The following is a 23783-nucleotide window of genomic DNA, read 5'->3' on the forward strand; positions in this document are numbered from 1 at the left end:
AGATCATCAGGTGAAAATAAAGTAAAAAAGCATAAAAAAGAAAACTAATGAAGCTACCACATGTAAGAACTGGTAAGCTGCAAAATAATACATTTTTTTTTGGGGTTTAATGCTATGTTCACCCCACAGAGATGCGACCGAACTTTTTTGTGCATTGGCGCACATTCCCCAGCATTGCGTTTAGGGCAGCCCATTAATTTCAAAGCACTGCCCTATGGATGAGAAATAAGCAACAAAGGTTCACTGTACCATTTAAAAATAATCACATCACCGCAAAACGTATGGTACTTGTGAAAGCAAACACATGCACATCTGCAAGATGTATGGGGGTGCCATTAGAAATGAATGGCACCCCAGCACATCTGCAAAGGGGCAGTGAGTTTTTTTGTGTTGCATTCCCGCAACGCGCTTGTGTGAATGAAACCTAATACTGCTGTAAATGAAATTCTTCGAGATTATAGCTCCAAGGAGCAGGGCCCTCCTATTCCTCTTGTATTGAACTGTATTGTTGCTGTATTGACTCCCGTTATATTGTAAAGCGCTGAGAAAACTGTTGGCGCTATATAAATCCTGTGTAATAATAATCATTAAAAACAAAATCAGAATATAGTCAGTTTTGGTGTTTACATACACTATCGTTTTAATAATCCAGGAGCTGGGCAGTATTAGTATGCCAGTATGTTGTTTTTTTTCCCACCCCAACAAAAGTAAGAGTTTTCCTGTTAAATTCCACCCTCAAAGCAGCGAATTTAAAGGGACTAGTAAAGGGAGGGGGGCAGCAAAGGCTCACACGAGGGGGGGAGGAGAGTGTGCAGTTTATAAACAAAAAGAATTCTGGATTCCAGCAAACTGGATGAGAATAACAGACTATTAAAAATGTTTCCAGAAAAAGTAGTACAAGTGGATGGCTATTATTATACCCGTCAGTCTTTGCTGGTTTAAAGCCAAAAATCTGAAACCTCATAACATAAATGGCTTTAAAAAGAAAAGAAAATGAAGAGAAGTCCCCATCCCTCCCCCTCTGCAAACTCCACCTCTGGCATTGCTGAAGTTGGAGTGCAGCTTGCACACAGCCACTAAGGAGACTGCTGTGCAGACGTCACCCAGGCTCTGCTCACTCATTCTGCAGCATAGCTTTGTACACATAGCAGCAGAACTGGACCTGGGTCACTGTGCGGATCCACCACAGGCAATAGTGAGCACAGATGACCCCTCTGCCACTCACACTGCTACCCTACTGAAGACTGATCTCCTGGAGTCCCCTGTGTGCTGGATGTGACGGTGTAACCTGTCTGACTACTAATACACTTCACTCTGTATGCTACTTGTGTTCTAATACAGCTTGTGTACATGTGTCCAGATGTTCCGTTGTGTTGTAGGTTTCATCTCATGTTGACAGGTACTTCTGTTTAATATGACTTATTTCTACCATAGTCTTTTCATAAAAACATAGAAGAGTGACAGCAGAAAAAGACCAAGAGGTCCAACAAGTCTGCTATCCCTTTTTGATTTTTTTTTTTTTGTCTTTCATTGTTTTAACCCTCTGCTGGAAGTCTGTTCCAAGCATCAACTACTCTTTCGGCAAAGTAATTATTTCATTTTCTGAGCATGTGCTGTGTCCCTTTCATCTTTGTAGTATAACTCTGTGAGTGTGTGTGCTTCTGTTATGTGATGCTCATATTCCGGATTGCGTGACCATCCCCCTTTACCACCTTTCAAGAAACTGTTGCACCACTGGATTGTGTGCCGATTTCTTCTGGTGCCCTTGGATCTATGGAAGAGATGCAAGCAGATCTGTGGAGGCATCTTCTAATTCTGCTGGTGCACCCTCTATTATTTGGAAGAGGTAGGAGTCATTATCCTATGTTTGGTAGGAGTCATTATCTTATGTTTGGTAGGAATCATTACTCTATATTTGGTAGGAGTCATTACTCTATATTTGGTAGGAATCATTATCTTATGTTTGATAGGAGTCATTATCTTTTTTAGTAAGGGTTATTATCCTATGTTTAGGAGGAGTTATTATCATTATCCTAGGTTTGGTAGGAGTCATTATCCTAGGTTGGGTAGAGGTCATTATTCCAAGTTTGGTGGGAGTCATTATCCGAAGTTTGATGAGAGTCATTATCCGAAGTTTGGTGAGAGTCATTATCCTAGGTTTGGTGGGAGTCATTATCCTAGGTTTGGAGGGAGTCATTATCCTAGGTTTGGTGGGAGTCATTATCCTAGGTTTTTAAGGAGTCATTATCCTAGGTTTGGAAGGAGTCATTATCCTAGGTTTGGTGGGAGTCATTATCCTAGGTTTTTAAGGAGTCATTATCCTAGGTTTGTGGGAGTCATTATCCTAGATTTGGTGGGAATCATTATCCTAGGTTTATTAGCAGTCATTATCTTAGGTTTGGTAGGAATCATTATCCTAGGTTTGGTAGCAGTCATTATACTAGGTTTGGTAGCAGTCATTATACTAGGTTTGGTAACAGTCATTATACTAGGTTTGATGGGAGTCATTATCCAAAGTTTGGTGAGAGTCACTATCCTACGTTTGGTGGTTGTCATTATTCAAAGTTTGGTGAGAGTCATTATCCTATGTTTGGTGGGAGTCATTATCCTAGGTTTGAATAGAGTCATTATCCTAGGTTTGTGGGAGTCATTATCCTAGATTTGGTGGAAATCATTATCCTAGGTTTACTAGCAGTCATTATCTTAGGTTTGGTAGCAGTCATTATACTAGGTTTGATGGGAGTCATTATCCAAAGTTTGGTGAGAGTCACTATCCTAAGTTTGGTGGGGGTCATTATTCAAAGTTTGGTGGGAGTCATTATCCTAGGTTTGGAAGGAGTCATTATCCTAGGTTTGTGGGAGTCATTATCCTAGATTTGGTAGGAATCATTATCCTAGGTTTGGTAGGAGTCATTATCACAGGTTTAGTAGGAGTCCTTATCCTATATTTTGGTAGGAGTCATTATCCTAGGTTTGGTGGGAGTCATTATCACAGGTTTAGTAGGAGTCCTTATCCTATGTATTGGTAGGAGTCATTATCCTAGGTTTGGTGGGAGTCAATATCCTAGGCTTATTGGGAACCATTATCCTGGGTTAAGTAGGAGTCATTATCATAGGCTTGGTGGTAGTCATTATCCTTGTTTCCTAGGTGTCATTATTATCCTAGGTTTGGTAGGAGTCATTATCCTAGCTTTTGTAGCAAAATTGGTTGTGGTAGCAAAAATGGTTTTAGCCTAACCTTAGGCAACATCTTCTTCAGTGAAACTGGAACAAAGAAACATAGTGCATGGGCTCAATTGTGGGGGCCACTTGTCCACTGCTGCTGATATAACACTAATGAAAGTATTGAATGTGAGCGCTGTTCTTTTGGGCTTATCTGCTTCAGTGAACAGCCCTTATATGCACTTAACTAGCTACAAGTTTCTTTCTTTTCACACTATCTTTAACAGGCAAGACTGAATATCACAGAATACTTATTACCTGGATGACCTATGTGAAGGGGTTGGATCCTGCAACTTAAACTAGCTGGTCATACACTTCTCAAATTTTGTTTGATTCCTGCTGGTTCGGCCGACATTCTGTCAGTGTATTGAACTACCGGTACCGCACCATTCAACAAAAGTTGATTGTTCACATTACTTTTTTAAAGGAGCCTGTTAGAAAATTATTAGCCAAACAGTGCCTGCATCGAATCAGATGCAGGTACTGTTTTGGTACTATGACAGCTGGTGGCAGCAACTGTCAAAATGTGGTAGTCCAGTAGGGGGGGTGAATTAGTTCAATTTGCGCTGTTAGTGTGGATGGGGGAATCTGCATAGATTTCTTTCTGAACAAAAAAAATCTACGATATACGTGCATGGCAAGCTTTACTTTGGGCAACATCTGTTTCAGCTACTAGCCCTTATGTGCCTCTACCAGCTGCAGGATTCTCTTACTTCAAACTAAAAATCTTTATCAGGCAAGGCTGATTTTCACTGGATTCGTATTACTTGGATGACCTGTGTGAAGGGATTGGATCCTGCGACTTACAAAGGACTGTTTGGGACAAACTAACCAAATCATCTGGCTTGAAATGTAATAATTCCTTTAAATCATTGCTCCAAACTCTGCACATTCCAAACGTGGAATCTTATATCTGGAGTGAGTTGCAAGTTCTATAGGTATGTTGTTAAGAAACTCAAATTTCTTCCAGATGTGCCTCGGGAGAATTTAGTACCAGTCACAAGGGATGCATTGTTATTTGGGAATACAAATATATATATATACTGTATACTACATGATCAACACTAAACAACAGTTTACTGATATTTGAGATATAAACTTTTATATATATATGTGTGTTTTGTATTTCAATGATTTTTATTAGTTTATAAACATTTAAAAAAAACAGGCGCAACAAGACACGCCCATGCAGAGACCATATATATGTGTTTTGATCCATACCAGTGCAAACAAATGACACAATAATATGTGTGCTAATTTCTATAGTCTCTACTTTGCATTGTAGTTTGAAATTCAAATTGATTTGCAAGCATAAACTTTGAAATACACAATACTGGTACACTCAAAATAGTTTGTGATTATATGCAGAACTATAAGGTGTAATGCATATGGAAGGTGAGAGTCTGAAAACATGTACGTGTAAAATTCTGGGTGTTTTCTTGTGCCAATGGAACCACTATTTCCACATACAGCCTGCTATATGACTGAATGGGTGTACACAACTGTACTCTTGTAAATGCCTATGCTTCAGGGCATCAGTGTTTACCCGCCCATATCTTTTCCGAATGTGAAACTGCTGCGTTCACAAAATTATTATTATTATACAGTATTTATATAGTGCCAACAGTTCACTCAGTGCTGTACATTACAATGGGGGACAATACATGAGACAGTACAATAACAATACAATGCGATACACAAGGGGTACGAGGGCCCTGCTCCTTGGAGCTTACAATCTAGGAGGGAAGGGATAGTGGTACAGGAGGAAAAGCTGTGGGGGATGGAGTGGTAGGAAGAGTGGAGGAGATAGCTGAGGGTGGGGTAGGCTTCCCTGAAGAGGTGGGTTTTTAGGGTGCACCTAAAGGAGAGGAGAGTGGGTGATAGTCTGATGGATTGGGGTAGGGAGTTCCAGAGGATGGGTGATACCTTGGAGAAGTCCTGGAGGCGGGCATGGGAGGAGGAGATCAGGGAACTAGAGAGAAGGAGGTCTTGTGAAGAGCGGAGAGTGCGTTTTGGGTGGTATTTGGATATTAGGTCGGTGATGTAGTTTGGGGCAGAATTATGGACAGCTTTGTACGTCAGTGTTAGCAGTTTGAATTTGATCTGTCGGGCAATCAGAAGCCAGTGGAGAGATTGGCAGAGGGGGGTGGCGGAAACGGAGCGGTTGGAAAGGTGGATGAGTCTGGCCGCCGTATTTAGGATCGACCGAAGTGGGGATAGCCTGTGGTGAGGCAGGCCAGTGAGGAGGGAGTTGCAGTAATCGAGTCGTAATATGATGAGGGAGTGGATGAGCTGCTTAGTAGTTTCTGGGATTAGGAATGGGCGTATTTTGGCGATGTTGCGGAGGTGGAGTCTGCATGAGTTTGTTAGCGATTGGACTCCCACAAAATACGTTGTATGCGCTTGCATGGCAAATGCTGGTGCACAGGAGCATCAGCATCGAGGGCTTATACTCAGGTTTGATATACTGATCATTGCATACGGTTAGGTCCATATATATTTGGACACAGGCACAGTTTTCATACTTTTGGCTCTGTATGCCACCAGAATAAATTAAAACGAAACAATCTAAATGAATTTGAAGTGCAGGTAATTTGTAATTCCTTCCTCCAATTTGGATGTACATACCCTCAAATAAACCTGAGCACTTTCAGCCCATATCCATTATATGACTATAGCTTGAATATGTTTTGGTAAATAACTGAAAAAAACACAAAAATTGTGCCTTTGTCCAAAAATATCAGGGACGTGGATAAGGGGATGCCAACAGTCCTCCTGTATGGGACCCAGGCCAGCAGGGTGGCCCAGGCAGCTGGGTGAATCAGATGAGGGCAGGGAGGGTGATCAGCACGGCAGGGGGGCAATTACTGGAACTGATCCCCTGTATGGCTCTCTCTGCAGCAGACAGCCATATAGGGGATCAGTTACAGTGATTAGCAAACCACCCCCCCTTCCCCTGTCACACCCTTCACCCTCCCTGTACACCATACTTTTAACCCTGCTGCTCAGGCCCCCCTGTGTGCCCCCACCCCCACAGTACTACTGGCTTCCCTCCTCTCCTTAAGGGCTCGTTCACACTTGACTTTATTTCTAACTCTTGGCAAACACCCCTATAGTGTTTGACAGGTGTTTGGGAAGCATTTTTAACGCTCCCCAAATGCCCTATGCGCGGTTTTGAGGCATTTGATAGGTGTTTGCCAAGTGTTAAAACTGCACCACAAATGCCTATAATTAAGTTAAATGGTATTAACGCTCCACAAACGCCTCGCAACTGCATCGCAATCTCCCTGAAAACGCCTGCCAAGCGTTTGAGGAGCAGCACCATAGACTTGAATGGGAAGCTTCAACTCCTTCTGACTTGACATGAGGTGTCAGTTTTGCTGCAACGCAACGTGACGCAATGCTAACGCTTCAGTGTGAACAGCACTGTGTGCTGCCATGTGCAGAATTTTCAGAGGCGTTTGTGAAGCGTTAAAAACGCTTCCCAAATGCCTGTCTGACGCCTGCTGACAAAGCTAGTGTGAACGTAGCCTAACACCGGCAGCTGCAAGCACACAATAGGATACTTGAAGGAGGATGGAGAGTGGGGAAGGGTCTGGTAAATATGTCACATTTACCAGCCCCTTCCTTTCCTGAATGAATACAATGAGCGCTCATACCAATCACTCACTGTGTTCATTTGTGACTGAAGCATAGTAAACTGTTTTGGTTATTTTGGTGAGGGGGGCCTGTCAGTTTGGCTGTATGGGGCCCCATGGTTTCTAACAGCAGCCCTGAAATATATGATTGTATATATGACCTAACTATATATATATATATATATATATATATATATATATATATATACACTGTATATCAAATACCTCTATGGTGATGCATATAGTCACATACTAATATTCCTGTATATATATTTCTTTCAGAGGAACACAGAGAGATGGTTGAAAATTGTGAGCATTTTATTTCATGTTTCTGATCAGTCATTTTGCATTAATGCTTTGACAAAGCTTAGCACATTTTCTACATTACCATTTCAGAGTGGAAGCCTCTGCTCTTATTTTAGATTTGAAATTTGTTTCTAATGTTCCATTTGATATTTTGGGAGAGAGAAAGAGAAATCAGTCTCTTAGGAAGCTGGTTTGGCTTTTTGCTGGGTTCTAATTTATAGAGAATATAAAACCACACAACAAGTAGCTGCACATATGTAGTTCTTCTGTGGAATCTGCTCCTGTTTTTGACTTTTCTCCATCCTGCACAATACAATGAAGACCTTTTTGTGTGTATATGTCTAGACTTATTTAACAATCAAACAGCAATGTTGTGCAGTATTACATGTCACCCACCTAGGATCCAGCTTTTAGCAGCCTTCAATGAACTGGTAAGGGAAAGCTGATATATGATGAGCTGCTTTGCATAAAAAATACAAAAAATACCTAATTGAAGTATATTGCTTTACTTTAGTTACTGTGCCCAGTTAATCAGTGCTTATATTTATATACCTTATAAATTACAATTAGTAAACATGAACATGGTTTCAGCAATGCATTCACAATAGATCTAGACCATTTTTTTTTATTTTACTATAATAATATTTACTTTAATATAGTGCTTGTGTTATAACCCCCTCCCCTGTCATTAAGACTAATGAATGACCTCTGCTACCAAAAATATTGTTTTGGGGAATAAATTTTGTTGCGTTTCTGTCGTGGTCCGGTGCATTTTTGATGCGGTTTGACACACTCCAATGCATTTTTATCCATTCCAGTAAATTTTTCCCCGTCTCTTTTTCTTCAATTTAAATAGGGACGTATGCGTTCCAATGCATTATGACAATTGACAACCATATAACCTACTTTCTGTGTGTTTTCGATGAAGAAAAAAGCAACTGAAATGCATGTAGTGTGAACTGGCCCTGAGAGCTGATTGGAGGGAAGGGACACACCCTGCTCCACACAGCTTACAGGAACAAAGCTCAGTCTGTCAATCTGCTGAAGCTCCCTCCCCTGTCACCATTTTTCTCTTGGTGTCAGGAAAACTTAGAATGAAGCAGCAGACAGAATTGACACTTGGTGCTCTTAATTCAGATGAATACACACTATGGAGAGATATGCTTTGTTCATATTTCATGTCTGAGGTTTACATAAGAGTGCCCCCTTACATCAGGTGTACCCAGTGAAGTGTCCACTTACATGTGAACAGTTATCCCCATCTGCGTGCCCTCTTACAGTACATCAGATGTCCTCTTACATGGGTTGTTCCCATCAGAGTGCCCCCTTATATCAGGTGTCCCCAGTGAAGTGTCCACTTACATGTGAACAGTTATCCCCATCTGAGTGCCCCCTTACATCAGGTGTCCTCTTACATGGATTGTTCACATCAGTGTCCCCTTACATCCGGTGTCCCCAGTGAAGTGTCCACTTACATGTGAACAGTTATCCCCATCTGAGTGCCCCCTTACATCAGATGTCCTCTCACATGGATTGTTCCCATCAGAGTGCCCCCTTACATCAGGTGTCCCCAGTGAAGTGTCCACTTACATGTGAACAGTTATCCCCATCTGAATGCCTCCTTACATCAGGTGTCCTCTTACATGGATTGTTCCCATCAGAGTGCCCCCTTACATCAGCTGTCCCAGTGAAGTGTCCACTTACATGTGAATAGGTATCCCCATCTGAGTGCCCCCTTACATCAGATGTCCTCTTACATGGATTGTTCCCATCAGAGTGCCCCCTTACATCAGGTGTCCCCAGTGAAGTGTCCACTTACATGTGAACAGTTATCCCCATCTGAGTGCCCCCTTACATCAGATGTCCTCTTACATGGATTGTTCCCATCAGAGTGCCCCCTTACATCAGGTGTCCCCAGTGAAGTGTCCACTTACATGTGAACAGTTATCCCCATCTGAGTGCCCCCTTACATCAGGTGTCTTCTTACATGGATTGATCACATCAGTGTCCCCTTACATCAGGTGTCCCCAGTGAAGTGTCCACTTACATGTGAACAGTTATCCCCAGCTGAGTGCCCAATTACATCAGGTGTCCTCTTACATGGATTGTTCCCATCAGAGTGCCCCCTTACATCAGGTGTCCCCAGTGAAGTGTCCACTTACATGTGAACAGTTATCCCCATCTGAGTGCCCCCTTACATCAGGTGTCTTCTTACATGGATTGTTCACATCAGTGTCTCCTGACATCAACTGTTTGCATCAGACTGGCTCATGGATCAGTGTATGCACTCTCAGAGACCTAGAGGGGGCAGTTAAAATCTGGGGCACTGCACCCCTCTAGATCCAGATCTGGTTGTCATAGGAGCAGTGTCTTCATTGGAGTATTTTCCCTCATTATTTTACTCTGGTGACAGTCCCTTTCTGCCTCATTGACACTAATTGCCAGGCTAATTAGTGAGCTCTGATACTCTCTAGCAGGGACAGAGAAAGCAATCAAATTTGACTGGGGATCTAACCCTTTCCTACTATTTCCAATACAATTTCATGGCATCCCATAGGCTCCCATGGTAGTTCATCATGTGATCAGTGTGCAGATAAGAGGTTACATAACCTAGTTATTTGGTTATGTATTTATTTGTAGGAAAAAAAGGACATAACTGTCACTTAATTGTCCATTAAAGTAACACAGCACCATATCGCAAAAAAAGGCCTGGTCAGGAAGGGGGGGGGGGGGGTAAATCCTCTGGGACAAGTGGTTAAAGGGACTCTGTTACTTTAACTGGAGGTCTAGCTGTCATCCTCTATTGGACTGCCCTGCTTCCTCCCTGATAAAAAGAGCTGTGCTGTGTGACAGAGCTTTGTAAATCTCAGAAATGGATGGACAGAAATACAAATCTTTGGCTAGTAAAACAGATCCTTTACATGTTTTGTATATTTTTGGTCCATTATCTCAAAAGTATAAATAAAGACACTTTTTTTTTTTAGATTTGAAGAGAAAGGTTAGAAGATAGAACCACTGTCAGGTTTTTATTGCTGCCTCTGTCCTTGTTAGGGATATTCACGCTTATTGTTCTGATCACCGATGTCACTGAGCATGAAAGTGTAGGAAAATCCAAAATTTTTAATTTGCTATCACAACAGGAATGGAGGAAAAAACTACTAATTGGGGCACTGGTTCCTGGGATTAATGACTAAGAGGGTATTTCTCTCACATTGGAAAGATATCCTGTCACTTCCTGTTGAGTCTACAGGACAGGAAGTGAAGAGAATTCTTTCTAATGAGACACAGATGGGCAAAAAAAAAAAAAAAAAACACTCCAACCCTACCCTATCCAAAATTAAAAAAGAAAAATGTTTTGGCCTTGTATTACTGTATTTTAACCTATTCTCAATCCAGAAGCACATACTCCCCTTCCTGTCATTTGAGGCTGAGGACTGTCTCTCTGTCCCCATCTGATATACAGTAGGTAGGAGTCACATTCTGCCCCATAGTTATAAGTACATTGTGTTTCTCTTTGTTCACAGCAGCCAAATGTAGCTGCAGTTGAGCAAAATGTATCCTGTACTACCAGGGAGGGGGAAGGTAAGTGATTTTGTTGCTTGCTCAGGCAAAAGTTCAATACAGAGATGCATATAGTGGCTATTGTATTAATCACTTTATTAAATACAATAACAAAAATATGAAGGACCAAAAAAATGTGAATGTCAGAAAAAAGTTACACTGAAATAATATCGCCAAATATTTTCTCACTGGATTTTCTTTCACTTTAAGGCCTATTCACCCCAAACAGGCCTGCTGCAATGCATTAAATACACATGAACCTTAATGCGCTTTGCATCACGCATTTATAAATTTGAATGGATTGTCTAGTGCACCACAACCAACAAAAAATCACAGCTGAATAGAACACTATGATGCAAGTTAGTGCATTAGTGCTGCGCGGGTATGCAAGTGCGTTGAGAAGGTGCACTGAGGTGCCATTCAGAATGATACATTATTGCAATGCATGTGGAAATGCACACGTTACCACTATGCAATTATGGGACAATTAACAATGATACTGATTTTAATTACTTAAAGTGCAGCTTTAGGTAATTAATAAAAAAGGGCGAACAGGCAGGATTTTTGTCTATTCTGCAGTAAAGCTACCTACCTGCCTATCCGCCTCCAGTACAGTGTGCCACACAGTTGCCGAATTTGCCTGAACTGAGTGATGTCATTCCTGCTTGCGGCATTTGGGACCACTAAAGCGGCCTCCTGAAGATGTCAGGGGCCGGGCAGAGAGCTCTGGGACAGCACATTGCGAGATCTGAGGTGAGTATAGTTCTGCTTTAAAGTGGTCATACATGGATCGAAATTTGGCTGGTTCAGCAGGGACCGGATACATTTCGGACTGGAAAAATGGACAGGCTGGTTGTACAAAAGTTGATCTACCAATCAATTTCTTTACAAGAAAAAGCCTGTTGGGTTTTTCCTGAATGACCAGTGTCGGCGTCTATAGCTGGCAACACTGATCAGTGTATTCTCATGGCGGGGAAGGCTCCCAGCTGTCAAAACACAATAGCACAGCGAGAATGATTCCCCCATTCACATCGAGTGTGTGGATGGGGGAATCTGATCTTTCTTTTTTTTTTTGTTACACCTGCTAGTTGAATGAAAACAAAATGATTAATGTATGGCCATGTATGTATGTATCTTACCCCCAAAATGATAACCTTTCTAGCACAGTTTATGTGAGCTGACATTATACCGTAATTTTTGTAAGTTAAAGTGGAACTTTGTCCATAACAACTTCTTTAGCAAGAAACATACCTTCCACATTAATATTTATGCTGCGAAAATTAGAATGAGCTGTAAATTGCTTCCAGCATTACTCCTTTTTACAAGAGGCCACTAGTTTGCTGATACCCAGAGCCCCTGAACAACAGTAAATCTTTAGGCTGTCAGCAGATCGTCCTCTAAAATTTGGCACAGTGCCTAAATGTAGAGCAACTGAGCATAAGCAGAGCGGTGTGAGATGCATCACTGGATTTTAAACAATATAGGCACTTATTTTAATGTTTTAAATAGCTATACCTGCAAAAGGGGCCAACATGAAGTGATCTAGCAGGACGTCTTTTTCTGAATAAAGTTCCACTTTAAACATTATCATGCAGAAATATCTACGGTATGTTTATATTTTTTATAATAATAATCAAGTGTAAAATATTTTATCAACAGCTACTCCTTCACAAGCAAGAAAACTCCCAGTCATAGAAGAATTTACAATGTTATGTTTCAGTTTGGCTTAAATTAAGGTCACAGATACCAGGAGATACATTTTCTATGTTTTCCTGCATATGGAATGTTGTGATTGCCATTTGAAAAATATTACTAGATAAATTGATACATAAACATATTTGCTTACTTGTAAAAATGTTTTGTTTAATCAAACTGATTGCTAAAGTTGTTTGGATGGTTGAAAAATGTATTTAACCACTTGCCGTCTGGAAGATTTACACATCCTTTAATGACCAGGCCATTTTTTGCTATTCAGCACTGCATATTTATGTTTGTTTTCACACAAATAGAGCTTTCTTTTGGTGGTATTTGATAACCACTGTTTTTTTATTTTTTGTGATATAAATGAAAAAAAAAAAAGATATTTTCTACTTTCGGTTATAAAAAGATTCCAAATAAACTCAAAGTTAGTCATAAATTTAGGCCAAAATGTATTCTGCTGCATGTCTTTGGTAAAAAATAATCCCAAAACTTGTATAATAATTGGTTTGTGTGAAAGTTTGAGCATCTACAAACTATGGTATATATACTGGAATTTACACAGCTTTTACTTTCTGACTGCTTATCACATTTCTTGAGGCACTAAAATGACAGAGTAGTACAAAAAAAAACACAAATGACCACCTTTTGGAAAGTAGACACCCCAAAGAATTTTTTGAGAGGCATGTTGAGTCCATGGAAGATTATATTTTTTGCCACAAATTTTTGGAAAATGACAATTTGTTTTTTCTTTAAACAAAGTTGTCACTTAAATGATTTGTTGCCCACATTGACTATATGTGGAATAACACCCCAAACACATTCTGCTACTTCTCCTGAGTATGGGAATACCACATGTGAGAGACTTTTTGCAGCCTAGCCACATACAGACCCCCAAAATCAAACGACCACCTTCAGGCTTTCAAAGGGCATATTTCCTCATATCACTTCCTCACTACCTATCACAGTTTTGTAGACCCTAAAATGCCAGGATAGTACAAACACCCCCAAAATGACCCCTTTTTGAAAAGTAGACACCCCAACAAATTTAATAAGAGGCATGGTGAGTATTTTTCAGATATTATTTTTGTCACAGGGTTTTGAAAAAGAAAAGGAAAATAAATTTTGTTTTCTTTTATTATTTTCCAAAAACTTGTGCCAACAAATGAGATCTGCAAATTACTCACCATATCCCTTAGCATATATCTTGGAGTGTCTACTTTCCAAAAAGGGGTATGGAAGGGGGTGCTTCTACTATCCTGACATTTTAGGGTCAACATTAAAAGCTTATGCCACACATCACTCACTCTCCACTTGAAGACAAGCCTTTTCTGACACTTTTTGTTTACAAGAAAAAACATTTTTTTGTTAGAAAATTACTTTGAACCCACATGAACCCCCAAACATTATATATATATATTTTAAAGCAATGGCCCTAGAGAATAAAATGGTGGGTGTTGCAATTTTTTATGTCACGCAGTATTTGCGCGGTGATTTGTCAAACGCTAATTTTTTGCAAAAAATATCCTTTTTTGAATCGTAATGCACAAAAACACACTATATTGTTTAATTGTTTGATAAAATACAAAAGATGATGTTATGCTGGGTGAATAGACACCAAACATGACATAATTTAAATTTGGGCATGCCCAGGCAACGGTGACAAACTACATACATTTTTAATATCATTAGGCGACGTTTTTACAGGTCATCACTTTATATACACACAGGAGGTCTAGTGTTAGAATTACTGCCTCCAATCTGATGTTCAGTGTGATACCTCTAATGCATGGTGCAAACTCTGTTTACATGCCAACTCGGAACCGACACCGGCGTTCGCCTTTGCACATGAGCATGGGAGGGGGGGCAGTGGGGTGATTTTTTTTTTTTCATTTAGATTTTTTTTATTTTTACATTGTCCCTTTCTTTTTTTTATTACTTTTATTGTTATTACAGGGAATGTAAATATCCCCTGTGATAGCAATAGGCAATGGCAGGTACTGTTTTCTGAGAAATCTGGGGTCTAGTTAACTCTAGATCTCTGCTCTGCCATTAAAGTATCTGATCACACCAAGATTGGTATGATCAGATGCTTTCCCAATTTAAAAATGGCACTGTTAATATCCAGTGAAACGGAAATGATGAAATGCTCGTAGCTTCCAGTTTTTTAACCCATAGAGATGTTTGGGGTCATTCTGGTCTCTGATCAGCTCTATAGTCCGGCTGCATTCTCGGGTTCTCAGATAGGACAAGAGAGCCCAAGAAAACCGTGGAAGGCGGCGGAAGGGGGGAAGGACATCCTTTCCCACTGCTTGTAAAAATGATCCAGCAACTAATTAGCTGCTAGGATTGCTTTTACATGAAAGATGACCACCAACTGAAAAAAGTATAAAAGGATGATGCCTGTAGCTGCAGGCATCATCCTGGTATAACCACTCAAAGTCCAGCGACATACCAGTATGTTGCTGGTCCTTGTTGGGCATTTATGTAACAGCAGAGAACATGGGCATATGATGAATTGGGTCTGTGGACCAATATGACCGCAATTCATTCTTTTTGTAATGCCCATGTTGAGGGTTAGGCCTAAAAAAGGTTTAAATTCAGAAACCGTGATAGGTTTCCATGCGAACTGCTTGGTAAGAGCTGAATTTGGATAGGCAATGATGTATTGTTGTGCGTATAAAGTGCTTTGGCCCACAATCAATTGATACAAATCTTCCGTGAAAAACAGCGGAGGGGCTAAACGCTAGTGCTGGCAGCGAACGGGTCGGATCCTGCTAACACTGTGTTTTTGGGGACACTATACAAAGGAGGCACTAGTATAATTCTGTTCGTGGTCAGTATATTGATCTGTACAAACATTATACTAGTGATGGGGGTAATCAGCGACCTCTAGCAGGAGTGCGATAGTGTGTGGGCGATATAACACTAGCTGACCCTGGCTGGGAGGGGAGCTTACAGACCCTGATGGTATCTGATGTCACCAGTGGCAGTAATACATTGATCAGTGAAAAATTCTATGTACTGACACTGTGCTAATGGGACTGGCTGAGTGACAGGGTGATCAAAGGGTTAATAGGGGTGATCAAAGGGTTAAATGTGCTAACATGTGCATGTAAAATGTAGTGCTTTTACTCACAGTGCAGTGTTCTCTCCTTGGACCAACAGGCGCATTCACAGTCCGAAATAGAAAGCGATGTAAGGTCGCTTTGCCTAGAGCCGCCATTCGGAGATGGCTATATTCTAATGAATACAGTCTTTGAAGGAAATCAGCAATATGTTTACATTTCAATTTTGTTTTCGAAATTGATTAGAATTCAGATAATGAATTATTTCAAACTAAATTTTGATATGGTGGGGCCGACTTGTCCAGTGCACATTGCGCCTTTTGCTCTCTCTGTCACACTTCTCCTTCCTCCGGACTCTCCAGCGTTTGCAAATGCCTGGGACCAGGCTGGGCCGTGTTCGTGTGGCATCAACATTATGGTGGTACCAGTAGTGTATTTAGGTTCCGTGCTGCCCTAGGCAACACAAAAATGCACACCCCCAAGGAGAGACCCTGGCACCGGCCAGCACCCCCCTCCCACATGAAGAGAGCCTGACATTGACCAACAACACCCCAGTCCCCCCCCGCCCCCTCCTTAGAGAGCCTTCCACTACCAACGCCCTCCATACACTGGCAACTCGCCTGTCAAGAGATAAGACACTCACCTTCACAGCTCTGGCCATCCCCAGGAACAACAGTCAGGCTCTGCATACACCATCAAGCAGCCCACAGCCTCTCTCAGATCCCACCTGGTCCCCGTGCTGCGTGTGTCCCTTCTTCCTTTCCTTCTTTCGGAGGATGGTTCTGCCCGCCTGAAAAATGCTGCTGCCCCCTCAAAAAATGCTGCCCTATGCAAATGCCTTGTTTGTCTTGTGGTAAATACACCCCTGGGTGGTACCCTGAATTAGAAGCAGGCCATACACTCCAGTGTCTTGGAATCATAACCTGACACTGTCGTACATGTGCTTCCCGGTCCCACAATACATACACCTGCTCAGAATACAACATTTTGAAAGTGGCACAACTGAGCAGTGTCTCGTTCCACCAGGCCAGCTTGACTTGCCACCTCCCACCTAGTGACAGCACGGGATCCCACAGGACACCAGTGCAGACCTCCTGCATGTACACAATTAAATCTTTTCTCTCCCATACCATGCAGCTAGGTCCCTAGGGTCTCTGCCACATGGGTCCTGTCCCAGTTGCTAGGGCACCGACCACTCACTATACAGGAGAATACCACTCTCCTGCTACCTGGCTGTCATATCATCCTTCTCTCGTACTTGTTGCTCCTAGCAACAGCATGTCACCACTTCACAGTGTATTTGTGCATTACAGGCCCTGTTCTTCCTTACACCATTACCATCATGCACCCCTCTAAAGTGTTACTAAACCCAGGACCCTGCATTCACAATATCTGGTTTCCCACTGCACACAGAACATGGAAATTCAATTTTTTTTTGTAAATATAAACTGTTATATACCTTTTCTCATCAGCAGTTAGAGCAGTCTTGTGATTTCTATCAGTGTCCAGCAAAGCACTGGTTAAAGATTGTAGGAGGCGGTTTCAATTTGCTCTACGAGGATGCAGAACCCCTGACCTCTGTTTGGACAGTACTGATTGGCCCTGTGCTGATCACATGCACTCTCCCAAGAAAAACAAAAAACCATCTCTAGCTATACACACCAAACTGAGCATGTGCAGAGTGACTCCACATGATATGTCTTATCATGAGATAAGAGGGGGACACTAGAAGAAGGGGAGGATCAGAGAAGTCAGGATCAAACAGAGTTTTTACACAATGCAGAGGATTAACCCCGTAGGTTCCACAGTAAGTATAACAAGCATGCTTTACTGCATATACAGACTGATTATACTGTTGTGGGTTTAATAACACTTTAGGTAATATCAGACCAGGCTAGGACAAAGTTTCAAAAGCTTTAATGGAAACTTCCAGCATAACAGTTCCAAAACAAAGTACACAGTCTTCTCTAAACTAATCCCTAACTCAGGTTTGTGGCTTCCCCAGCATACCTGCACAGACATGAATTCATACAAAGCAGAGTCCACAGTGGCAGATATCCATGGCTGGTGTTCTTTAGGGAGCACTGCGGGTCTGAGCAATGCCCCTGAATGTGGAGGTTTCCTAGAGCCAGGTGAGGCTCTCTCTGGCAGCTGCAGCAGCTCAGTGATATGGCCGAAGATTACATGCTGTGTCTTGTCTGTGTCTACTCTCCCATACAGACTGTCTGGCTGGGCAGAGCCCTCCCCCCTTTTATTATTGGGAGAGAGGCAGAGCTTTAACTGTTTAAGTAGAATGTGTGGGAAACAGGTTAACTGTTTCGCCTTTTGGCTGAGGCAGCAGCTGTTTCACTAACCAGCATTGCAACCCACTTAAAACCTGACAACTGCGCCACAAATGCACACATTCTTTGCAGTTGTGGATGGTTTCAGTGCGGCCTCATTCACAGCATCTGTGCACCCCTAGTCACTGCTTCTGCAGAAAAAGGAGGAGCCATTGAAGAGTGGCAAGTGTGAACGAACCCTTAAAGAAAGACTATCTGAGCTCAAAATTTGATGTAGTCTGATACTGCTGTAGAATGTTTCATGTGTGTATTTTAGTTACTTTATGAAATAATAGTAAATATATTATTTTTTATATAGAAGCAACAAAATTACTTTGAAGTATCAGTATTCACAAATTATATTCTATGTTGCCATATTTAGCAAATGCGGAAAACCCCTTAAATCACAATAGCAATTTCTTTCAGTTCATGTTTCTGTTCACATTAAATACATTTTCACTTATCTATTGAGTCATTAACACAGAGGATAAATAAATTAAATTAGACATAAAAGAGTAGTTGCACAGTAGTTTACCCAAAGACCGGCTTGCTTGTAAGGTGTGCTTTGACATAACTGTATTATGTACAGTTCATTTTCTAATTTTGCAGTAATTTTCTAATATTGCAGGGTCAGTTCACCCACAATTAAAGTTAATTTGAATGGGCTGATTTACCAGCTTCCCATTTCTCAGGTAGTAAGGTATTTCTAAGTTCCACCTCTTCACCTAACGTGTCACTACATAGGCAAGGAAGAATGTCACCAGCACACTGAGGATCACCAATATGGGTCCAAAATTTTTATTGAACAATCACATAGTTACAGCAAGGCAACGTTTTGGAGTCTTGCAGGACCCCTTCATCAGGCATGGGTCACATGCCTGATGAAGGGGTCCTGCGAGACTCCGAAACATTGCCTTGATGTAACTATTTAATTGTTCATTAAAACGTTTGGACCCATATTGGTGATCCTCGGTGAGCTGATGGCATTCTCTCTTGCTGATTCTGTTCGGTTCCAGCCGTCGGTCGCTGCAGCACCCACTTATACACACAGCCATTTTTAACGCAGGAACATGTGCATTTGGATTGTACACTTACTACATAGGCAAGCGCACTCATTCTCAATATTTCATTTAATATTAGGGCGTTTGCAGGACAGCTACGTTTCCTGAAACACAAGGAAACTCCAAGGCTGTAAAATTCAATCAGTGTTTATGTACATCCATAACAGTAATGGCTGGAGGGGCCCTTCTTACATTATTAAATCTAAAATGCCCCTACACCCTAAATAAGAGCTGCTTTAAGAGTGCATAACAGATAATGGAAAAAGCCATACTGTATAAGACCATATATGTTCAGTAACCAAGGCAGTGACATACTGTATATTTTTGGGTCATAACTCATGTTTATTCTCCTACACTGGATGATTGGGTGGGTTACATCTTATTTGCTTCATTATTGTATATAGGCGCCACAAAAGCTGACGTAGTATCCTCCTAGCGTAGAATGCTAGGTAAATTTTTAGTTTTGATCTCCTTCTGTGATCAAGGCAGCAGTGACTGTTTGGTCTTATCTGTTCAGGGTTTCACAGGCTAGGAGTTTAATTGCTTTCCTGCCTTTAGAACAAGTTTCTAGAGCTTAGGGAGGGAAAATTCAAATAAACAGCCTGAATATTTATCAGTGCTTAGCCAATCCCTAGGGAGGTGTGCCCAGATGGTGGCTGGGAAGCTGATAAATAGTCTGGAACCCTGGAGAAATTGTCTTTCCCCAGTATGGAGAGGTCCACATCTCAGGGGTCTGTTGCACCTGAGGCAGCCTGTAGATGGTTTTGCTGTTCTGTGATGTCTCAGTTGTAGCAGAGATGGGACCTGGAAGTGATGTTTAACTGAATACAGGACTTTACCAAAGGGATCTGGTCTAGAGAAGGACTGTCTCACTCACCATGTGCGGAGGAAGCTGGAAGGTGGCAGCCTGAGGATGGAATACTGTTGAGAACAGGAAATGGCCAGGTGACTGTGTGCTTTTGGGATATAAGCGTCAGAGGTTGCATGGACTGAGACTGCTCTCATAGGGTCTTAGTTACTGGCCATTCCCTGTCCTTGGGAGTATTCTGGACTGAAAGCTTTGAAAGGAGTGCCCTCCTGTACTGTGCAGTGTCCCTGAGATTGCACTGGGTATCAATAGCTGTGCAGTGCTGCAGGGTAACCAGATACCAAAGTTTTATCAGCAATAAATCACAAAAAGACAACCCCTAGATTGTTTATTGGAGCCAGAGTGAATGGACTGTTGCTTGGGTGGTTCATGGCCTCTGTACTGCTTGGGGGAGAACCAGTTCAAATCAGCAGCCCCTGTGGCTGTAGTGCTACACGGACAAGTCAAAGGACTGCCTGAGACAATTTAGGGACTCTCATGCATCCTGAAACCAAAAGGAAACATCTTTTTTCTAACTGCTAGCCTCCTAAAATGCAGTAGCTGATAGTATGTCCATGTTAACATATTGGTTTACAGCTATTAAAAATTAAATAGTTGGCAAGTACAGAGTATACCAAAGTATGTTATGAACCAAATGTGAGGCTATATATTACAGTGCACAACCCCTAAAAAGAAAAGAAGCATTATAAAATAATTCTTTAAAGGATACGTTCACTACATACTAAAATTTGTCTACCAATCATAACAGCCACACGCAACATGTATTCAGCACATCTGATTGACTTAAAATGCTGCCCCTCCTGCAACCAATCTGAAAGGTAATGTGCAAAGAATGACAGGAGGATGATATCAAGACAGATTTGGCTACTTATGTTAGAGGCATATAAAATATAAATTTTAAGGAATACTGCAATAAATGCTGGTTTTTTTATACCTGCTTGGTCGTCCAGGTAGGTTCATGCCCTTGAAGTCCAAACAAAATCCAGACATGAGGAACCTATAACAAATTAAGAAGTTTTGGGGATAAAAAATGTTTTCAAGGTACTGGTAGACATGCAGTCAGTGGCTATTGTTATGCCACTCAGTGTCTCCATGTTTATTCTCTATGGGCCACCTCCCATATTACAGACATTTTGATGAAATGATCTGTATGTCTGTGTTCTGGTCTATTTATTGAACAACTTAAAAATACCTAATTCAAAAAGGTCCACTATCTTGGTAGTCACTGATACCCAACCTTTTTTGAAAGTCATGCTTTAAAATATAACTAAAGGTACACTTACAAAAATTGCTAGCTAGTGGATTTTTATGGCATAGGAAACTGTACGTCTCTTTTATCATATAGGATTTTTTTCTTCTTGTTATCAATATATTCCTAACTGAAAACTGACTGCCATGCATGCTGGTAATAAGCACAAGCAGGGGCGGACTGACCATTTGGAAATTCGGGCACTGCCCGAGGGCCCGGGGTCAGTAGGGGGGCCCCATGAGATGCTCCTGGTACCTTTTTCATAGGCTTTTATGAGTTTGGGCAAGGACACAGGGGCTTCATGATCCGCTATTGCCCGGGGGCCCCATGAGTTGTCAGTCCACCCCTGAGTACAAGTAAGTAAGAATGGAGAGATGGGCCTATCATCATGTACATACTTGCATTATGGCAAGAACTCTGGCAAGTCCATTTAAAGTATTTGTAAACCTTTACATAACAAAGCTATAATAGCATCATGACACCTGTGGTAAAGCCTACCTTCATGCAAAAGTAAAATTCTTGCTACCCATTATGTGATTCCAAATATACAATGAACAAACCATGCCTATTTATGTCTGAGAGGCAGCTTGTCTTTTTTTTTGTTCTTTACAATATATTGTGCACTTCTGCAGCATATCTTGAAGTGTACAATTAGCTGCACCAAAATTGTTTTATATGGTTTCAGCTGGCTTCATATGCTAGTTGAATACTGAAACTAGTGACCTCCTGTATTTTTAAGGAAGCATACAAACAGACCTTTGCTCCGAAATAAGTTGCATTTTCCTTGTGACATTACCTGTTCCTGATAAAGTTTCTTAAGTGACTAGGAAACAGGAACTTAGCTTTAATATTAACCACTCCAAGTCCGGACACTTTCACCCCCTTTCAGTCCAGGCAAATTTTCAGCTTTCAGTGCTAGCACACTTTGAATGACAATTGCGCAGTCATGCAACACTGTACCCATATGAATATTTTAGCATTTTTTTAAGGACAGATAAAACTTTATTTTGGTGGTATTTATTCACAACTGTGATTTTTTATTTTTCTGCTATATGAATTAAAAAGTCAAAAAGTTTTGGAAAAAAAAGTGTTTTTTCTTATAACATTTTGTAAATAAATAATCTTTCTTCATAAATCTTGGCCAAAATTTATTGATCTATCTTTTTTTTTTACACTGATTGCTTTTATACCCATAAAGGCTGTAAAAGCAATAATTTCTCCTTCTCTCTGGCTGCATTCCTGCAGCCATTGAAAAATACTGTGAGAGCTGTGATTGGTCACAGCTTGCCACATGGTACAAGGCTGTTGTGAATAGCCTTGTACCATGTGATCTCACAAGTAGTAAGCAATGATGTCAAGAAGTGACATCTTGCTTACTACTATGCATGTGATCACTGATTGGCCAATCAGTGATCACATGATCGGGACCTCACACAGAGGTCCCGTACAGTGATCTGTGTTCCACTGTGTCCAGAGGACACAGCTGGCACCTATCGCGGTGCCACGCACTCCCAGGGAGCGCGCACAGGCAATAGATGTGGGGGGACGTTTAGAAACGTCCACCCGCTTTGGCAGCACTCCCGTCCAGCCGTTTTTCTGCATGGGCCGGACGGAAAGTGGTTAATACTGTATGCTTATGTAAAATCTGAAAAGTTGAAGCTTAACTGACCACTTAGCCTAGATTAAGAACACATTTCAATTTGATTATTTTCCAATTTTGTGCAAAATTATTAAATGATCTGTAATAAAATGCTTATTAGATATGATTTTACTGCATTGAAATGCCACTGGAAAGTATTCCAGACCTGTATTTTCTTGGTTTTGAGCAGTATGGTCTTGTATGTTTTGATCGTATTACATAGGCATTCCTCTTCACTACAGCAGGGGTTGAGTGGCCAAGTAACTATGCCTTGTGAAGTATTAAGTAATAAATTGTAATATCCACCTGCTGCCAAATGTGGCTTAATCCCATCCACCAAACAGGTGACCTCGTCTAATTTTAGTTATATATACTAACAACAATGGATAGTAAATGTTCTATTGAGCCTCTTGGTATATCCTTTGGGCTGTTGGAAAAATGTGCAGTACATATTAAAACAATGATCTGGGAAAACTGCCAATTGCAGAAAGACTATTCCTATTTTGTTATGCTTTCCATTGCAACTCTTTAGCTTAAAGTGTATCTAAACCAATTTATATTGTTATCAGAACAGTAACAATGGGGAAATATTCCAGTTGGGATAGTTGTTCTGGCGAAAAAAATGTTTAAAAGGGATTTTCCTTCAGTGTGGAGAGATTTATCCCTAGTGCTCCAACTGATTCGGTTAGGTTTGGACTACGGAAACTAGTCATGGTTTTGCATCCTCAACCCCAGTACCCAGTCTCGGACCTTCTCAATATTTGTGGAGGCAGAGCTTCAATACATTAAGATGTACAGTATTTTTTTAGAGCCCAATAAATTTGCCTAATGTAGTACTCCTTACTAATGGCACTTGTGCAAGTTTGAGCAGCACAGACACTGAAGGTTATTTATTGCTGACCATGACAGTGTTTAATATGATTGCCTATTATAATGTTTGACTGTTTAATATGATTATGCTTGCATGGAACAATATGTGATGAACTTGATATTTCAGGATTGGTGATGTCTAATACTTGAGATGGTGGAGTTCCAGTATAAACTTATATGATGTTGTAATGACTACAACAGTGATGGACACCCCATGAAGGAGATGTAATGTTATGTGGATGTAGATACCTCTGCATGTTAATTTGTAGGCTGGCTACCGCA

General features: G+C 41.1%; 1 protein-coding gene across 3 annotated transcripts in view; it reads left to right on the plus strand.

The window, feature by feature from the left end:
• The first annotated feature begins 1086 nt into the window (after positions 1 to 1086).
• Positions 1087 to 23783, plus strand: part of MERTK (MER proto-oncogene, tyrosine kinase) — a 149951-nt gene continuing 127254 nt past the window's right edge. For 2 of the 3 annotated variants that reach the window (XM_089693260.1, XM_089693261.1), the window contains exon 1: positions 1413 to 1846. In XM_089693260.1, the coding sequence (XP_089549386.1) occupies positions 1774 to 1846 (73 nt within the window). In that variant the 5' untranslated portion in view covers positions 1413 to 1773. The other variant, XM_089693262.1, reaches the window with a different exon arrangement.

This window comes from Staurois parvus, unplaced genomic scaffold (genome assembly GCF_062004578.1).
Source record: "Staurois parvus isolate SC_StPar_1 unplaced genomic scaffold, SC_StPar_1.0 ptg000619l, whole genome shotgun sequence".
NCBI classification, from domain to species: Eukaryota; Metazoa; Chordata; class Amphibia; order Anura; family Ranidae; genus Staurois; species Staurois parvus.